The sequence below is a fragment of the Mus musculus genome, chromosome 16 (genome assembly GCF_000001635.26).
Source record: "Mus musculus strain C57BL/6J chromosome 16, GRCm38.p6 C57BL/6J".
NCBI classification, from domain to species: Eukaryota; Metazoa; Chordata; class Mammalia; order Rodentia; family Muridae; genus Mus; species Mus musculus.
The window spans coordinates 4855341-4873368 of record NC_000082.6 but is presented as its reverse complement, the minus strand read 5'-3'; the positions used below and the strand labels follow the sequence as shown (position 1 = coordinate 4873368).

The window sequence follows — 18028 nt, the reverse complement described above, 5'->3', positions numbered from 1 at the left end:
AAACTTCTAGAAGACAATGGTATTTTGAGTGCTGCAGGTGGTCTTGTTTTGAAGCAGGGTCTTAATATATGGTTCAGGCGAGCTTTGAACTCCTCTCCTAAAGGCTGTGATCACGGATGTCTGTGAGTCATTTTAACCATTTTTAAGTGCTTGCCAAACATCCTAGCTTCCAGCCTTTTAAGACTCTCCTGGGATGCAGGTCTTAGATACTTGAGTTTGTAGGATGCTGGAACCCTGCTGGTAGGGTGCTGGAGCACTAGTCTGAACAACTCAGAGAATCAGGACTAACTTGGGAGAATCAGATATGACTAGTGACAGTAACACAAACCCTGGGCCCTCTTAGAGCTTAACCCCCACCAGGAAGCTGAGAAGCAAAAAGATAAGCAACGATTTGTGTTCAGAGAAGGTTGGCTGCAGAGCAAAGGACAAATCTTGTAAGCCATCCTTAGCAGCGCTTCATCTCAAACAGCTCTCAGCAGCCTGGGCAGCAAACGCACGCCAGCTTGTGGGTTAGGACGGGCTGAGTTGGGAGAGTGCTTGCCTAGCATACAGGAGGTCCTGCTTGTGATTTCTGCCGCTGCGTAAGCAGGCCAGGCATGAGAGCATACAACTGTAACTTCTAAACTCTAGAATGTGGAGGCAGGAGCGTCAAAAATTCAAGGTCATCCTCAGATACATATTTAGTTGAAAGCAAGCCTGAGATACAGGAGACCCTGTCTCAGAATACCAACCAAAAACAGCCGGTTAGAGTTGATCATGTCCTACATGCCCAAATGACTGGTGTCTTAAGTGATTTTTCACAATTCCACTCTTTTTTTTTTAAGATTTATTTTATTTGAATACATTGTTGCTGTCTTCTGACACACTAGAAGAGGGCTTCAGATCCCATAACAGATGGTTGTGAGCCACCATGTGGTTGCTGGGAATTGAACTCAGGTCCTCTGGAAGAGCAGACAGTGCTCTTAACCACTGAGCCATCTCTCCAGCCCCACAATTCCACTCTTAAAATGCTATTTGCATCTATGAAGTTGTTTTAAAGAATGTTTCAAGCTTTGTGACTGATTCCCAAAGGACATAGTGACATACAGAAATAAGGGAAAACATGGCTTTGACAGTTGGTGGCTGTACCCTCCCTATGACTGGAGGAGGGCAGTTATCTCAAGGGCTTAAGAACTTGTCACATGCTCATACTGTTGCCTGGTTTGCTAACTGTGTCAGCATTTTTAAAGTCAAGAGGTTTGGTGTAAGAAGTCTCACATGTGACTTACCTTGGAAAACCCACAAGTGGCAGGAGCTGGCCAGCACACTAGGGACATGGCCTGGCCCACTTCTGCCGGGTTGGTCCCCTCCATATCACTGGCTAAATACATTTCCGACTGCTGTCCTGAGACTAGCTAGCCTCAGTCAGGGACCTTGCTTTTCACTCAGCAACTTCAGAGTATAAGCCTGCCACAGATGGGTGGAGGGCACCGGCCAACGAACCCAAGTCTAAGCTCCCTTCTGTAGCTGCCAGGACTCCTTCAAACAGTCTCAGAGAAAGACTTGTTCTTTCGAGAATCTTAGATGTGAGGCCACACCTAATACTGTTTGGCCTCCCCAGGTCTGTCAAGTGGCCCAGCCAGAGTTCTCTGAGCATACATTCATGACCCAACCCAGAGAACCACACTGTCCCCAATGCTGGTTGTGGTCCTAAATGTCTCTAAGGGGCTTTTCACAGCAGTCCCTGTCCAGCAGAAGACAGATGAATCCTTTGACTGGGGTCTCCTGGTTTGGAGAGGCCTCCTGAGTTGACTAAAATGAAGATCTTTTGATGGAATGCCATTTCCAGCTCCTATGTTTGCAAAGGTGTCAGTGTGTGCCTACCACATGTATTTAGGAAAATATGTACCTCAAATGAGCCTTAAAAACTGTCTTTGTGGAGCCGGGCGTGGTGGCGCATATCTTTAATCCCAGCACTCCAGAGGCAGAGGCAGATTTCTGAGTTCGAGGCCAGCCTGGTCTACAAAGTGAGTTCCAGGACAGCCAGGGCTACACAGAGAAACCCTGTCTCGAAAATCCAAAAACAAAACAAAACAAAAAACCTCTTTTTTTCTTTTTTTTCTTTGTGGTGGGAGGTGCTGAGTCCTCTTGAGATGGACAAGGGTGGAGCTGGCCCACGATGGCAAAGCCAAGTCTGTGACCGCATACAAGGTGCTGGAGGACCAGTGGCAGAAGTCCTCTGCACACCTGGGGCAGTGACAGTAACCTCAGCTGTGGTCCCTCTCTCCAGATCCTGATAAAGCGTGGCCGTGGGAGGAGGGAAACTTCACTGCCTAAAGCCAGCCAACATGGTGTGTTAGGGGTCAGCACGCATGGAGTCTGGTGTCAGAAAGGCTCTTCCACTCAGCACCAGAGTCTCTACCTCGCAGCTCTTGGCCTTCAGCACTGGCGTGGCACTTTCCAATGCAGATGTCAATTCTGTCAGCACTTTACACTTTAGGTTAACAAGTGTGTGGTCTTAGACCTGGAGAAAGATCCGTCCTCTTCAACAGCACACCCAGGGGTACCCTATCCTCTACAGAAGACACCCCCTTTTGTGCTGCCTGGTCCCCTGTGCAGTTCAACTCTCCTCCACCACCAGTGTACCACCATCTCAGTCTTTGGGTTTTTTTTTTTTTTTTTTTTTTTTTTTTGTTTACTGTGGTTGAATGTTTTGCCTGCGTGTATAGATGTGTGCCACAAGGCCACCTGGAGGCCAGAAGAGGGTTTCAGTTTCCCTGGGACTGAAGTCACGGATGGCTGTGAACCACTCTGTGTGTGCTGGGAATCAAACCTGGATCTTGGAAAGATGGTGCTGTTAGCCACTGAGGTACCGCTCCAGTCCCTCGTTGATTGTTTGAGACAGGGTCTTTGTAGCCCAGGCTGGCCTTGAGAGTGTTCTCAGTTATAAATACCTTTACCTTCTAATACCCTACTCTCTGTTTCCTGAGTATGAACATTACAGGTGTGTTCAACCGTCCCTGGCCACCACCTTAATCTTAAAACGCAAAGGCTGACATACTGAGATGCCATATACCAACTGACAAATCCTGACTGCTACCTTCTCCCAGCCTCCAGCCTGCAGGCCTTTCACTTTTGGACCAGACCTGTCTTTGAAGTTGAGCTCCCAACAGCGTGTTCCACAGTAGAAGGATGGACACCAAGCTGCAGGACTGAGGACGGGCCTTCACTCCCTGGGCTGTAAGAACCAGCTCTTACAGAAGGTTACTAAGAAGGTTACTAAGGTTCTTTGATCTGCAGAGGACCCTTAGAAGGCCCCTTTGAAATGACCAGCTAGGGGCTTAGATATGACTTTGTTAGGGAGAGCAGGCCCTCTTTGAGGACCAGGGACATGTGCACAGGCATAGCCCAGACCCCGCTTCCTCAGCAAACCTTCTGCAGTGGAGGACAGGGTAGTACAGTACCCAACAGTCAATCCTTCTGCATGAGTCAGAGCTGTGTGACTTTGAGCCCATGGAGCCCCCATGATCTGTCTACAGAGCTGAAGCAGTTCAGGGAATGTGGCTGCTCTGGTGGTGAACAGCTTTCTGGTCTCTGCAGACATCTTATGTTCTAGATAGGGGCACTGGGAGGCTGAGCCTCACTGTTAGTGGCCAGAGGAGGGACCATCAAGGCCACTCTTGTGGAAAGAAGAGAAGGCCACTGCCTGCAGACAGCTCCAGGACAAGCCCTCATCTAAAGTCCAAAGGAATAAGATTTTATTCTGGCCAGAAAATGCTAAAAATTTTTATCTGTGGTATGGGGGTGGGGTCTCCAGGCAAAGATAAATGAGTCGCCTGTGTTGGGACTGGCCCAGCCCCATTTGGACACCATTGCAAAAAGAAAAGGTGAGTTGGCTGGGGGTGGCCTCAGGCATCAAGCTGGTATTGCCTAGAGACCATAGGGAGCGTTGGAAACAGAAGCACCCAGCACCCCTACATACTGATGGCCTCCCAAGCCAAGGGTTTCTTCCCTCCACACCAAGATCCCCTCTCCCAGCTCTTAGGAAGCACCATCCTTCCACCACCACCACCACCTCAGCTCCTCACTCAGCCAGAACTGTCTGAGGTGGGCTGGAACCTGTGTTCAGGAGGTGTGTGTGTGTGTGTGTGTGTGTGTGTGAGAGAGAGAGAGAGAGAGAGAGAGAGAAAGAGAGAGAGAGAGAAGTGGGGTAGAACTGTCATCATCAGAGAAGGGGGAGGAGAGGAGGCAAAGGAGAACTGTGAGGGAGTGAGTAAACTTAAGAGGAGCAAGGACAGCCAGTAGGAGGACTAGCCCAGCTTGAGCGCCTGGGTTGTACCTGCACCTCCATTTCACATCATGTCTCATCTTGTCTCACCACAGAGACCTGGGAACTGGGGCGTGCTGTTCTTGAATGGGCTGTGAACCTGCTGGGCTTGGAGCAGTCTTGGAATACTCCACCTTGCAGGGCACCTGCAGTCCTAGACTACACCAAGGGTGCTATACTAGTCTTGTGGATTAGTTAAGACATAAAAACAATTAAATGGTTAATTAATTCAAAAATGGGAAGTGTAGCTCAGTTGCTAGAATGTAATGCCAAACATGTCAAAGTCCTTGGTTTGATTCCCAGCCCTGCAGACAGCAGCAGCACAGGCCTGTAACCCAACATCCGGGTAGTAGACACTGAACTGTCATCCCTCAGCTGTAGTGTGAGTTCTAAGCCAGCCAGGGATACACCAGACCCTATCTCAGAGACGGAGCCAAAGAAATAGCTCAAAAAGTAAGAGTGCCTGCTGCATAAAGATGAAGATCTGAGTTCAAATTCCTAGAACCCATGTAAGAAGCTGGGTGTGAGCTGGGCATGGTGGCACACGCCTTTAATCCCAGCACTCGGGAGGCAGAGGCAGGTGGATTTTTGAGTTCGAGGCCAGCCTGGTCTACAGAGTGAGTTCCAGGACAGCCAGGGCAATACAGAGAAACCCTGTCTCAAAAAACCAAAAACCAAAAAAAAAGCAGCAGCAGCAGCTGCAGCTGGGTGTGGTCTTGGCTACACCTGTAACCCCAGTACTGGAGAGTGGAGGGCAGACAGGAGGGTCCCTGAAACGCCTAGTTCCATGTTTAGTGAGAGACCAGTCTTGAGGGAATAAGGTAGATCATCTTTCTGTGGCCTCTGTACATGCTCAGGGATACCCCACATACACACACGAGCTTACACCACAGCACACCCTCTCTCACACAGACGATTCAATTCATAATAATGGTCACTGGGAAAAAATGATTACAGGAAATAAAAATAGTGCATGGTGGAATTTGCTTCCTGTGGGAAAACTAATGGCTTCTAAGGAAGATACAAGGAAGAAGTGGGCCTTAATGATGCCTTAAGCAAAATGCCAAGAAAAGGGATTTATGTTTTGTTGTTTAACACAGGGTCTCATGCATCCCAGGCAGGCTGTGAGCTCAGTGTGTAACTGAGGCAGATCTTGGCTGGGTCCTCCTTCCATTAACACTGAAGTGCTTGTATTACCAGGGTATGCACCATACCAGCTTCTATGGTGCTAGAGGGTCAGACTCAGGACTGTGCCGCTGGCAAGCACTCTGCCGACCCAAAGGGGATTGTTTTAGAACTGCTTTGTGCTGTTGGGGAAACTGCTTAAGAAATTCAGTTGGCCCTGTAAAAACTTCACTCCGAAGCTCTGTTATCTATGAAAAGGTTGGCTAGGAAGGACTGTATGGCTTATATTTTAGATACACAGTTAAACACTGAGTCATGGGTCCCCTATGCAGACCTTCCTTCCCCTATATCCAGGATCCCTGCATCCTTTCCTGGATCTGTTCCAGGGCTCTGGGTCTCTTTCTTTGAGTGAAGGGGACCCAATGGTAGTTGAGTCACAGGCTTGGGTTTCACGGGTTGGTGTGCTACAGCCGTGGAGATTTCAAACGCTTGGCAGATCCAGGGGCCTCTTGGGTATCCCTTGAGACAGGGATCAGTGGTGGTAGCTGTGGCACTGGTGGCAGGGATGGTGGCCGTGCCGTCGTGGTGTTGGTGGCAGAGTGTAGAGTGGTGGCAGAGGTGATACTGGTGCGGGGGCTCAAGGCTGGAAATGAAGCAGGAAAGACCCATGCTGTGCGCCTACATCTGGAAGCAGCTGGCCTCATGGGGTTCTCCCCTCATGGGGTTCTCTCTCCCCTCATGGAGTTCTCCCCTCATGGGGTTCTCCCTTTATGGAGTTCTCCCTGCCAGGGAGCAGAAGCTGGAGACTGGAGGTGTATTGTAAGCCACGGCAGGACTGGCCACTGCACCTCTGGTTCCGCTCCTAAACATTTCCTCAAGGGTGACTGAGACACAGAAGTCCAAGATGGGTGCTAGAGTACAGAGGCACCTTGGGGAGGGGCTGTCAGGATTTGGGCACAGGCGTCTGGGCTAAGCCTCAACTACTCTGCCTTTGACAAGAAAAACAGCACCACCCTGCTGAACCAGAAGGATAAGAACCAGAAGAGGGGCGGTCGTGGCGGTCTTGGCGCACGCCTTTAATCCCAGCACTTGGGAGGCAGAGGCAGGCAGATTTCTGAGTTCAAGGCCAGCCTGGTCTACAAAGTGAGTTCCAGAACAGCCAGGGCTACACAGAGAAACCCTGTCTTGAACCTCCCACCCCCACCACCACCAAAAAAAACAAAAAAAAGCCAGAAGAGAGACAGTAGGAAGTGGTGCTCTGTGAACATTAAGGTGCTTCTAGAGGGCCAGAGCTGTGAACCAAGAAGCTCAAGGACTAAGTCCTCTCAGACTGACCCCTGGCAGCCCTGGCCAAGAAGCTCAGAACTAGAAGTGACTTCATTTGCCCCACCTCTGCAGCCAAGGTGACCTCTGGGGACAGGCACCTGCCAAGAAACTCAGAACAACTGGAGGCCCCATAACTTCCCCTCCCGCTCCACCCCCTCCTCCCAGCCAGCCAGAAGGTGGCTACCAAGATGTGGGCAAAGCGGACATAAAGGTAAAGGGAAGTGGGGGTCATGAGTGGAGTAAGGTCTGGGATATCAGTGAAAGGGATGGGGAAGGACCAGGAGAAACTGGAGGTCTGCCAGAGTGCCAGGTGGGTCAGGTACTCACGTGGATAGCCCGGAGCAAGTAAGGATCCTGGGCGCACACGATCAGTCAGGTTTGGAATGGTGTAATATGAAACTTTCACAGCTGAGAAGGAAAGATCTAAATAGCTGGAGCCCCGTCCAAAGTTCTGGCTCCTACATCAAGCCAGACTTTTCATCCTGGGGGTTTCCAAGCAAGGTGAAGCCTTTGAGCTTGTCCCAGTCCAAGTTCTGCTATATAATCTGTTTCTTATATACCATCCACTGAGAGAAAAGCCCCTTGCTCACTCCCTGTAGAAGGTCTTCAGTGATGGAGGAGGCATTAAGTATCTCCCCACTGGTCCACTTTTCTCCTGAGACTGCCTCACCCAAGCAGACCTCCCTTGTTCTTTTGTGAAATGCCTCACCTGGTTGCTATGGGCAAGTATTCTGGAGGGGTTGGCACAGAGGTGGGGCTCATCGAACATTAGCTATACTGCTTTCAGATCTGCAATGTGGTTGCTGAGCAGTCAATTTCTGCCAGGGCAAAAGACCTGGGAGATGCTGTTCTACCTCCTTGGAAATAGGGTAGGGCCTGTGAGTGCATTACATCGCGGGCTCCTAAAAGGTACATTCTGTGGAGCTTACAGAAGTGACTTTATTACAAAAGATCTTTGCAGGTGTTATTTCAGATCTTGAAATAGGATAACTCTAGGTTACACTAAACCTGAAGTTCAGTGACAAATGTCCTCATGGAAGTCAGAAGAGAGGAAAGCAGTGGCTGCTGGAGTGACCTGGCCCTGGCTGGGACAGAGGAGACTAGCACCTCTGAGGGGAGCACAACTGCCTGCGCTGTGTCTTAGGATCTCAGTCTTCAGAGCTGGAAAAACTGTCCTGCGATTTTGGGCCCTGGGCTGTGGTGGTTAGCTCTGGCAGCTGCCATGGGGTGTATTCTCAGTCTGCCATAGCAGTACAGCCAAATCTTACCTCCTCTGCATGTCTGGACTCAGTGCTCTGGTCCATGGGCAGCCCATGGGGCTACTATGGGTTAGATGCCCTAAGGATCCCATGTCATTCCTGGTATAAGAGCTGCTTTAGACATCCCCTTCCCAGAGGAAAACATCTCCAGGGTGTGCAGAGAAGCTCCGTTTTTGTATTACTTTATTATACAACCAGTGGTGAAATCAATAATTTCCAGGTCTTAGACTCCAGGGTAACCATAGCAACCAATTCAAAGTGCAAAAAGGTTGGGGTCTCTTACCGGTCTGACCCTTGGCCTCCTGGGTCTAGCCCTGTTCACAGTTCTTTACCCTTACCCTAGTGTTTATGCTCCAAGAAGATTCAGCTCTTCCTACCCATCCCACCACAGGACCTTTGAACCTACTATTCCCCCAACCTGGACCACATCCCTCCCTCTCTGCCCCTTCACCAACTAACTCCTGTTCCTTTTTCGAAGGTGTTCAAGGAGCTGTCTAGTTGATCTCTGTGGACCAGCTTTGCCTGGCACAGCTCTCATTACCAGCCCAGCATCCCCACCCCCTCCGCCAGTCTTTACCAGTGTCCAGCCAAGGGCAAGACCAGCCCTGAGTCCACCAGCAACCCCTTGTTCTGACCAGCACAGTCAAGTCCCACAGCGGGAATCCCAGGAAACACCAGTGCTTACCTGCAATGTCCTTCTCCCCAGTCCGAGTCCCAAACTGGCTGCTCATTCGGCCTTTGTACAGAACTCCATCTACCCCCAAGATGTCCACCTCAGCCTGTGGGATGGCCCAGGTCCCAAATCAGGGTCTCCATTGCCATCCCCTTTCCTTGATGCACACAAATGCCCAGAGCCAGAGCACAGCTTCCTCAAGGTACCCAAAGATCAGAGTTTCATCTCACATCTGGGACTGGGTATGCTGGAGTCCAGCCTCTGGGAGGGGAACACAGCCAGACTCACAGTGTCATAGTTCATCAGCTCAGGGTCCCCATAAGGATAGAGTGTTGACAGGTCATGTGACTTGTGCTTCAAGGTGTTCTCATTTCGGGGCCCATCACCCCAGTCCTTCTGGAAGCCCTGACCCTCCTCATGGACTCCAAAGTTCTGGAAATGCAGATGCTGCTGTTGTTCCCTGGACAGGGCAGAAGATCAGCAGCCACATGGAGACCCCCCTCTACCACCGAGGAGACCTGCACAGGGCTCTGGATAGTATCAAGGAAGATGGGCAGAATGGCAGGCAGGCCTGGGGGGTGGTGAACCAGTACAGACATGGACAGTTCTGGGAGAGATAATCCATACTCCCTTCCCTGAACCAAGCACAGCTGGAGGCCTGCTCTGGCCTTGCCATGCACATGCACGCTCTGACCTGGCCTCCAGCCGTCAGGCACAGTGTGCGAGCCAGCATAGGTGGTCTCCTTCCTAACGCTGGTGCTGACTACCACTTAGTTGTTCACTCCACCGCCCCGGCCTCACCCCTGGCCAGAAGCTCACAACGGCCCTGGAAGCTCACATAGGCCATGGAAGGACCCCTGCCACCCAAGGATGAAGGAGATGGCATCTAGCTAGGCTAAGTGAGAAAAGCGATAGCAGGTAAGACTCCCCAGCCACTCACTGGCTGTGGTCTTGGGAAGGTCATATAGTCTGAGTCTCAGTCTCTTCAACTGTGAAGTGGGATGATAATAGAAGGTACTTTCCCAGGAAGCCCTGTGACCCAACAAAGTTTCAGCAAGGGCTCCCAGAGGCTCCTCCAATTATTCACCCACAGGAAACAAGCATGGTAACCCTGGATTCCAGGGCTCATAAGACTTAAGGAGAAGCCCTCCTATTTGCAAACGCCCTGTGCGTGCCAGAAAAACACTATCACTGAGCTATGACTCCAGCCCTTTCGTTTTTACTTTGAGGCAGGTTTTGCTCTGAAGCCTATGAAGCCCTTATGATACGTTTGCCTCCATCTTGTGAGTAGCTAGCACAGTATGCCTCTGCGACAGGGCCCAGTTAAGTTCCAGGTCACAGTAGATGCCAACACAAATGTTGGTTCCTCTCTCCCACTGCCCTATCAGCCACACCACAACCTCCCAGACGGGCATCCTGGGCCCTCATTGGTGCCTGCATTGAAGGAAAGTTTCTCCAGAGAGTGGGGTGGACATAACCCTCACCTTATCAGCTGCCGCTGCAGATACTCATAGCTGTTGGCACTGGCTGGCCTTATTCGGGACAGCCCATGGGTGTTGCGGATGGTGATCAGCTGTCTGCAGAGGCAGAGCAAACCAGAGCTGTGAGAGGTGCCCATGGCCAGCAGAGGGCCCCAGGCTCCTAGGCCTGGAGAGAGGAAGTGGAGTCCTCCCCTCCCAAACTGGATGTCTGCAGCTCACAGCCCACAAACAAAACCTGCAGGACTTCTGACAACTCGGGGAAGATAGAAACACCATTCTGGATAGAAAGTCAAAACCAAGCGAGGGGTGGTGGTGCACCTGTACAATCTCAGCACTTGGGAGACTGAGGCAGGAAGGTAGCAAGTTCAAAGTTAGCCTAAACTATTAGTACAAACTGAGTTCAAGGTTAAGGCTATCTTTGGCTATATAGAAAGGCCTTGTCTCCAGTAATAAGTCAGTAAGTAAATAGAGTTGAAAACCAAAGGAAGGGGCTCCTAGAGATGTGTTGCAGGTAGGTGTTTGCCAGGAGCTATGGGTACGTAGAGGGGAGGCACTACTCGGAAGGGGTGTGGTGAAAGGCACAGGTGTGCAAGAGCATGGCAGCTGTACGTCATGGACGCATAACTGTGGCACCTTCCTTCAGATGGCTAAGGTTGTATCCTGTGTATTTTGCCTCCAAAAGGAAACAAGGAAACTCAGAACAGCCTTCCAAGGAGCTGGGCCCGTTCCACCTCTCTGTCTGAGCTGCGTGGTTAAACACATGCAGAGGTGTCCTCACATATAGATGGAAAGCCGCGATGGTGCATGCTCACAGAGAAGTGTCCTCACATAGATGGAAAGCCGTGATGGTGCATGCTCAGAGAGGTGTCCTTACATAGATGGAAAGCCGCGATGGTGCATGCTCACAGAGAAGTGTCCTCACATATAGATGGAAAGCCGCGATGGTGCATGCTCAGAGAGAGGTGTCCTCACATATAGATGGAAAGCCGCGATGGTGCATGCTCAGAGAGAGGTGTCCTCACATATAGATGGAAAGCCGTGATGGTGCATGCTCAGAGAGGTGTCCTTACATAGATGGAAAGCCGCGATGGTGCATGCTCACAGAGAGGTGTCCTTACATATAGATGGAAAGCTGCGATGGTGCATGCTCAGAGAGAAGTGTCCTCACATATAGATGGAAAGCCGCGATGGTGCATGCTCACAGAGACATTGGTTAGCATTTTATAAAACACAGGAAGGCACCAAGGAACAAGCCTCGTGACCAGGGTTAGACCTGGACATTCATATCCTTCCAATATTTCTCCATGTTTATATAATTTCCCTTAGTCTCTGGAACAAAGCACTGACAGCGTTAAAGGTGAGAGGACAGACCTCCCCCATCTAGGGAACCACAGAGGTGGAACAGGCGGTGGTGGCTATAGAATGGTGTAGACGGATGGGTATATACATGGGCAGGTGTGTACATTTGCATATGGGACAGCTTTATGTGCTTGAGGCCTGCAGGCCGGTGTCAGGGTGTTTACAGGTGACTACAGTAGAAAAGCACACCCGGGACCTGCACTGTATGCTGGACCCTGCAAACCTGGAAGGTGCCCTCTGGCGGCAGTACTCACGGGCCAGTCATCATCTCTACGGGCCTGTCGCAGGAGATGCACTTTACCCTCTCGAACAATTTCCTGGAGGACAAGGAGGTCAGTGGCCAGGGGTTAACAGGGCCCTGGGCAGGGAGTGAGGTGAGCTTAAAGTCCCTTAATCCCCTTTGTCTGTGCCTGTGGCCCCGGGACAGAGCGCTTTGGTTTCCCATCAGACTGGCATATCACATCTATTTTTTTAAAAATGCCCTTGGCGGAGGGAGGTATGTGTAACCCGATGGCAAGCCTGCCTGCCTGGGGACAGGAATCACTGGGCCTCATTGTCCAGATAGGTCTGCCAATTGTGTAGGCTTGTCCTGGTTCCCTTCCCCTCTCTGAGCCTCAGTTTCCTCATCTGAAGAGAAGGCTAGAAGCGCTGTGCTCCATCCCTCCCTCCCTGCCCCCATCCCCATGTCTGAGATCTAGAATTCTAGGCTTTCCTCTGTTGGCAGCAGCATCAGCGGTACCACCCTCAGTGAACTCACTTCTTAAAGCCTGCAGCGCTGTCAGGGTCGAATCGGAGACCTTCTAGCAGAAGCTTCCGGACCACCTTCCAGACCTCTTCTATGTCCTTCTTTAGGCTATTCAGATCGCTCTGGACTAGCTGCCAATCACAGGGAAGACAGAAGTACAGCCAGTGAGCTCACCTGAACAGCCTGCGAAGTCATACACAGAATAAGAGAAAGACATCAAGGGGCTCATGGCTTTGTGGGTGCTCTTGGCACAGGGAAGTTGCAAGGTGAGATTTCCAGTGGCCATTGCAAGAAATGACATCAGTTCCTGCCTCCAAACCCACTGTTCTGCTCAATTGCAGGGTTGGAGGCTGGAAAACTATTTCTCCAGTGAACACCATGCCCTGACTTTAACACATCTGATAAATATTTATGGAAAGTTTGCATGTAAAGTGGACAGTTCCTTTAATGTTACGCGCGCTCAACAGGCCAGGAAGAACGACGCTGCTACAGGATCCTTCTGCACACATTTATTCAGTCCTGTTTCTTCTTTCTCCATATATCTCCCTTGTTTATATCTCCCTTGTTTATATATCTCCCTTGTTTTTATATCTCCCTTGTTTTTATATCTCCCTTGTTTTTATATCTCCCCCGAACCCTGGGCCTCTCACTCTTTTATACTCTCTCTCAGTTCCCATCCACGCACAGCAGGCCACGCCACCTCACCAGGCACACAGCTTCAGCTAATCAGGGCAGCAGGGGCAAATCTCCACCAAATTGGATTCACCTGTATCCTGGTACACCTGTGCAGCACTCAAGATGTTTGTGTCTTATATGAGGAAGTCAGGTGCAAGTCATATGACTTAGCTGCAGTCCCTGGCGCCTTTGGGACTGCCGCCACACCCGCTCCCCACAATTCCCCCTTTTTTCTTTTTTGGCAGAGAGAATGTCTGTAGATAGCCCCCCGTAGTCATGCCCCTTACCCGTCCTTGGGTGACAAACAGCATTGGTTTGATCCCTGTCTTAGGTTGGTGACATGCCCAGGGAGTCTTATCACTGACTACCTCTCTATTATGCCAAGCCACTCCTGGGGAGATTGTGTTTTGCTTGCGGCAGGTGCATCAAAAGGCCAGGATGTTGATAATCTATGGCCAGATCTTAATTGCTGCAAGCAAGCCTCATGGGTGAAGGTAGAGGTCTGATCCCCAGTGTGCAAGCATAGGGGCCCTACACAAAACCATCCCTTAGGCTCATCACCCAGAGAGGTCTTGGCCAGCTCCCGTGTCGTTTTTCCTGGGGGAAGGGAACTAGGACACTGAACCTTCATGCAATCAGACATGCCTTCCACAGGATGCCAACAGCAAGCTATCCTCTGTGCAGTGCTTAGCCTCGCAACCCACGGCATAACACAGCATAATTTCTTTTAGAGCGGCAAACCGAATCTGAGGAGATTGTCCCGCCTCCACTGCAGCAAAAGCCTACGCTACCATGGCGAAAGTGCGGGCCGCACACTCTGCACCTAACACATGTGCCAAACACAAAAAACACACACACTATAACAAGCATACATCCCAGGGCTCTCATCCCCGCTCATCTTCCCTGAAGCAAGGGATAGATGGCCAGCGGGGCTATCTCTTTAAGGGGAATTCAGGGATCAAAAAGCGTGGAAAAATTTGAATGTCATGTCGAGCTGGTATCGGCTTCTGGAATACCGAAAGGATCTCCCATCTCTGCTCCATCGTTTGTGCTTGTGGGATCATCCACCACATCCACAGGGGCAACTGGATCAGGAGCCTCATTCTTGCAGCGTCTCACCAATCTCTCCAGCACCCAAAGAGGTTCTGTCTGGTCCTGTGGAAACACACAGACCCTCTCGCCCATGTCAACACCTGATCCTATCGATCCTCTCCAAATCTCCGGACAGAAGGTCCACCTACAGGTGGCTGCTGAGGAGGCATAGGGAGGCGGCACAAAAGCTAATTCGCCTTCCTCCTCCACCTCGGCTCTTTTGTTTCGTCCTTCCTGACCACCTGATAACACTGTGTCTCCTTTCTTTTTCCTTTTTCTTTTTAAGCCCTTCTCTTCCTCCGACATACTTTCTTGTTGCTCTATAAGGATTTTCTGACCTGTCTTGACTGTCTCTACACACAGTTTCAAACAGTAACAGAGTCCATATATCAGAACAAACAAGACCAAAACTATCAGACCTACCCACAAAGGGTCAATGGGAGAAAAAAGCATAACTACACAGCGAGGATCTATTGATCACTACACTGAGGTTATCATAGTTCCTTAACTTGTCCCCAAACCAGGAACCTTAACTTGTCCCAAAGCCGTGAACCTTATCTTTACTTTGTGCCTGCTTCCTGGCAACTTTATACTTGCCTCTATTTTATCCGAGGTCCTTCCCAAACTCCTGGGTTACTTTGTGCCTACTTCCTGGCAACTTTATGCTCACCTCTACTTTATCCGAGGTCCTTCCCAAACTCCTGGGGTCGCAAGTTTCACTCACCGTGAACTTACCCTGCCGGCAACCACTGACTGCTGAAAGTTCTGAACTCGGTGGGGGAGTCGGTTCCCCGTACGGGCCACCAATTGTCGCGCCCGCTCTCGACCAGCAAGAACGACACATCCACCAGTCCTTCTAACAGCAGTTCATTCAGTCTTCATCTCTCTTCTTTCTCTTCATCAGTACCGTTCCCCAGCTGAATAGTTCTGAATCCACGCCAGATCCTTCTCAACAGTCTGTTTCACGGGAACCTTTATTAACCGCTCCTTCCTCGTGATGCAGTTCTGAATCCTCCCTGTAGCAGGGGGTCTTCGCTCTTGCCTGAAGATGTTTCTTTTCCCGGGTTTCAGCACCACTTGTTACGCGCGCTCAACAGGCCAGGAAGAACGACGCTGCTACAGGATCCTTCTGCACACATTTATTCAGTCCTGTTTCTTCTTTCTCCATATATCTCCCTTGTTTATATCTCCCTTGTTTATATATCTCCCTTGTTTTTATATCTCCCTTGTTTTTATATCTCCCCCGAACCCTGGGCCTCTCACTCTTTTATACTCTCTCTCAGTTCCCATCCACGCACAGCAGGCCACGCCACCTCACCAGGCACGCAGCTTCAGCTAATCAGGGCAGCAGGGGCAAATCTCCACCAAATTGGATTCACCTGTATCCTGGTACACCTGTGCAGCACTCAAGATGTTTGTGTCTTATATGAGGAAGTCAGGTGCAAGTCATATGACTTAGCTGCAGTCCCTGGCGCCTTTGGGACTGCCGCCACACCCGCTCCCCACACTTTAATATACTCACAAAGTATGTGTAGTGGCTATTCTTGGTTGTCAACTTGACTATATCTGGGATGAACTACAATCCAGAATTGGAAGGCTCATCAGTGACCCTAATCTGGAGGCTGGGAGATAGAAGTTTCTGACCTGGATCTTGGCATGGAGGTCTTGAGGCATAGTGGCTATGGATTCCAGAATAGTAAGGCAGGGAGATCTCCAAATTCAAGGTCATCTGGGATTAAAGGTGTGGTGACACACACCTTGAATCTGGGCTACACCTTCTGCTGGAGACCTACATAAGGACATTGGAAGAAGGGAGATTCTCCTTCGCCTGCTTGCTGTGTGGGACTGAGCAACTGCTAGATCCTTGGACTTCCATTCACAGCTACTACTGAACCATTGTCAGGAATTGGACTGCAGACTGTAAGTCATCAATAAATTCCTTTACTATATAGAGACTATCCATAAGTTCTGTGACTCTAGAGAACCCTGACTAATACAGTATGGAAACATCACAATCAAATATTACTATTACTGAGACAGGAGAGAGAGAGAGAGAGAGAGAGAGAGAGAGCACAGATCCATTTGCCTCTATCTCTTAAGTGGGATTAAAGACATTAAAAGATTAAAGGCATGCACCACAATGTCTGCCAAATTTATTTTTTCTCTTTTAAAAAAGAGTTTTGGTTGTTTTTTTGTGCGCTTCACGTCATGTGCTCAGTCCCATTCACCTCCCTGTCCCCTCATCTCTGCCCTCCACCTTCACAGTCTTCATCTCCCCTAAAGAAAAATTAAAAATTAATAAATAACAAAACAAAAAATCTAAACGTGGAAGCTGCAGTGTGTCCCACAGTATATATACCCTTCTGTCCACACATCTGTACTTGCAAATAGTAATTCCAATGAGTCTCTGGTCTGTTTCAAGGCCTCTGGCTTCTGCCATACTTTTAATACTGAATCTTCATGGGACTCCTCTGGAATATTCTGTTATTGCCCTGTGTCATGGAGATCCTGCAGATTTGGATCTGTAGGACAGGCCCCTTGACATGTTACACAGTTCATAGATGGGGAATGTTGAGGGGGGGCCAACTCTGTCTGGGCCTGGGTGGTAGCTGAGCTGGTCAGCACACCAGCTCTCCTGCACTACCAGGGCAAGCTCTCTAGTACTGCCCGGGCTAGCTCACCCAATTCTGCAGCTTGCAAGGGGCCAGGCCAGCTCTCCCTGCCCCTGCCCAGCATGGCTGTTGAGGGCGAGACTGGTTAGGAGTGGATGATTCTTTCTTCCTTCCTTCCTTCCTTCCTTCCTTTCCTTCCTTCCTTCCTTTCCTTCCTTCTCTCTCTCTCTCTCTCTCTCCCCTTCCTTCCTTCCTTCTTTCTTTTTCTTTTCTTTTTTCTTTTTTCTTTTTTTGTTTTTTTTTTTTTTTCAAGACAGGGTTTCTCTGTGTTGCCCTGGCTGTCTTGAAACTCACTCTGTAGACCAGGCTGGCCTCGAACTCAGAAATCTACCTGCCTCTGCCTCCCGAGTGCTGGGGATTAAAGGCGTGTGCCACCACACCCGGCGACAGATGATTATTTCTTTTGAGGCACTACTTCACTATGTAGCCGAGTCTGGCCTGGAGCCCACAATCTTCCTGCCTTAGCATCAGAAGGGCTGAAATTGCAGCCTTATACCTCCACATCAGACTTCACAATCCACTTTTCGAACACCATTCTCCAAAGAAACTCCATTACCAGTCACCCCTATTTCTTCCCAAATCCTCAGCCCCTGGCGATCACTAGCCTACTTTCTGTCTTTAGAATTTGACTATTCTGGATCCCAATTTGTTTTCCCTGTAAGACAAGATGTTGCTATATTATCTCAGCTCACCTCCAGACTCCGTAGCCTAGACTGGACTTGAACTTGTAATCCTCCTGAGTGCTGGGATTACAGGTGTGCACCACTCTACCCACATCCCAAGTACAGTGAGTTATATGATAATTCCTGCTTGGGTCACATTACCAGTCCAGCTTTAGAATCAGCTCCACGTCAGCAAGAGAAACATGGGTCGCCTGATCTGTGGATGCTATGGGGTTGTGACCTTACACTCATTTGGATCCTTTCTTTGATGAACATGTCTCCACAAAGACAGTGTCCCCATCTGCTTGGCTCACTGCTTACCCAGCAAGGAGCACAGGGGCTGGGACTCTGTCAACATTCCCAAGGTGTGGCACACCAAGGTAGTCACTGAATGATAAATGAACAAATGACAGGCATGGAGAAAGCCACCTCCAGCCCCAGCCTACCAATTTTCTTGCACCACCCCAAGCATTCTTGAAGTCAGCCTCCAACATGGCTCCAGATGTGGCTGTGACTCACCATTGGAGCCAGTGTCTCCTGGCATTGAATGGGATCAGCTTGTATAGCCAAGAGGCTAATACAGAATGATGCGAGTGACTTAGACAGTTGTGTAGCAAAACACTGTACATTCTTCTTACTGTCTTGGGTCACTG

The 18028-nt window shown here is 49.9% G+C and overlaps 1 protein-coding gene, 1 long non-coding RNA gene and 1 other non-coding gene across 4 annotated transcripts in view; 2 read left to right on the top strand and 1 right to left on the bottom strand.

The window, feature by feature from the left end:
* The first annotated feature begins 2744 nt into the window (after nucleotides 1-2744).
* Gm10914 lies at nucleotides 2745-4153 on the top strand. Its single transcript, XR_001781892.1, has 2 exons — nucleotides 2745-2848; nucleotides 3090-4153. It is a non-coding gene; the product is annotated as a predicted gene 10914 (transcript).
* A 1524-nt stretch (nucleotides 4154-5677) lies between these two features.
* The window catches only part of 4930562C15Rik (RIKEN cDNA 4930562C15 gene), a 32276-nt gene continuing 19925 nt past the window's right edge, over nucleotides 5678-18028 (bottom strand). Inside the window, exons 10-16 of one of the 2 annotated variants that reach the window (NM_030192.1) lie at nucleotides 12287-12405; nucleotides 11784-11846; nucleotides 10174-10266; nucleotides 8978-9149; nucleotides 8702-8795; nucleotides 7085-7165; nucleotides 5678-6074 (exon numbers count right to left, since the gene is read on the bottom strand). In NM_030192.1, coding sequence (NP_084468.1) covers nucleotides 5896-6074; nucleotides 7085-7165; nucleotides 8702-8795; nucleotides 8978-9149; nucleotides 10174-10266; nucleotides 11784-11846; nucleotides 12287-12405 — 801 coding nt within the window. In that variant the 3' untranslated portion in view covers nucleotides 5678-5895. The remainder of the gene's footprint in view (nucleotides 6075-7084; nucleotides 7166-8701; nucleotides 8796-8977; nucleotides 9150-10173; nucleotides 10267-11783; nucleotides 11847-12286; nucleotides 12406-18028) is intronic. The other variant, XM_011246045.2, reaches the window with a different exon arrangement.
* Gm36513 lies at nucleotides 12382-16186 on the top strand. Its single transcript, XR_003951939.1, has 2 exons — nucleotides 12382-12540; nucleotides 14946-16186. It is a non-coding gene; the product is annotated as a predicted gene, 36513 (long non-coding RNA).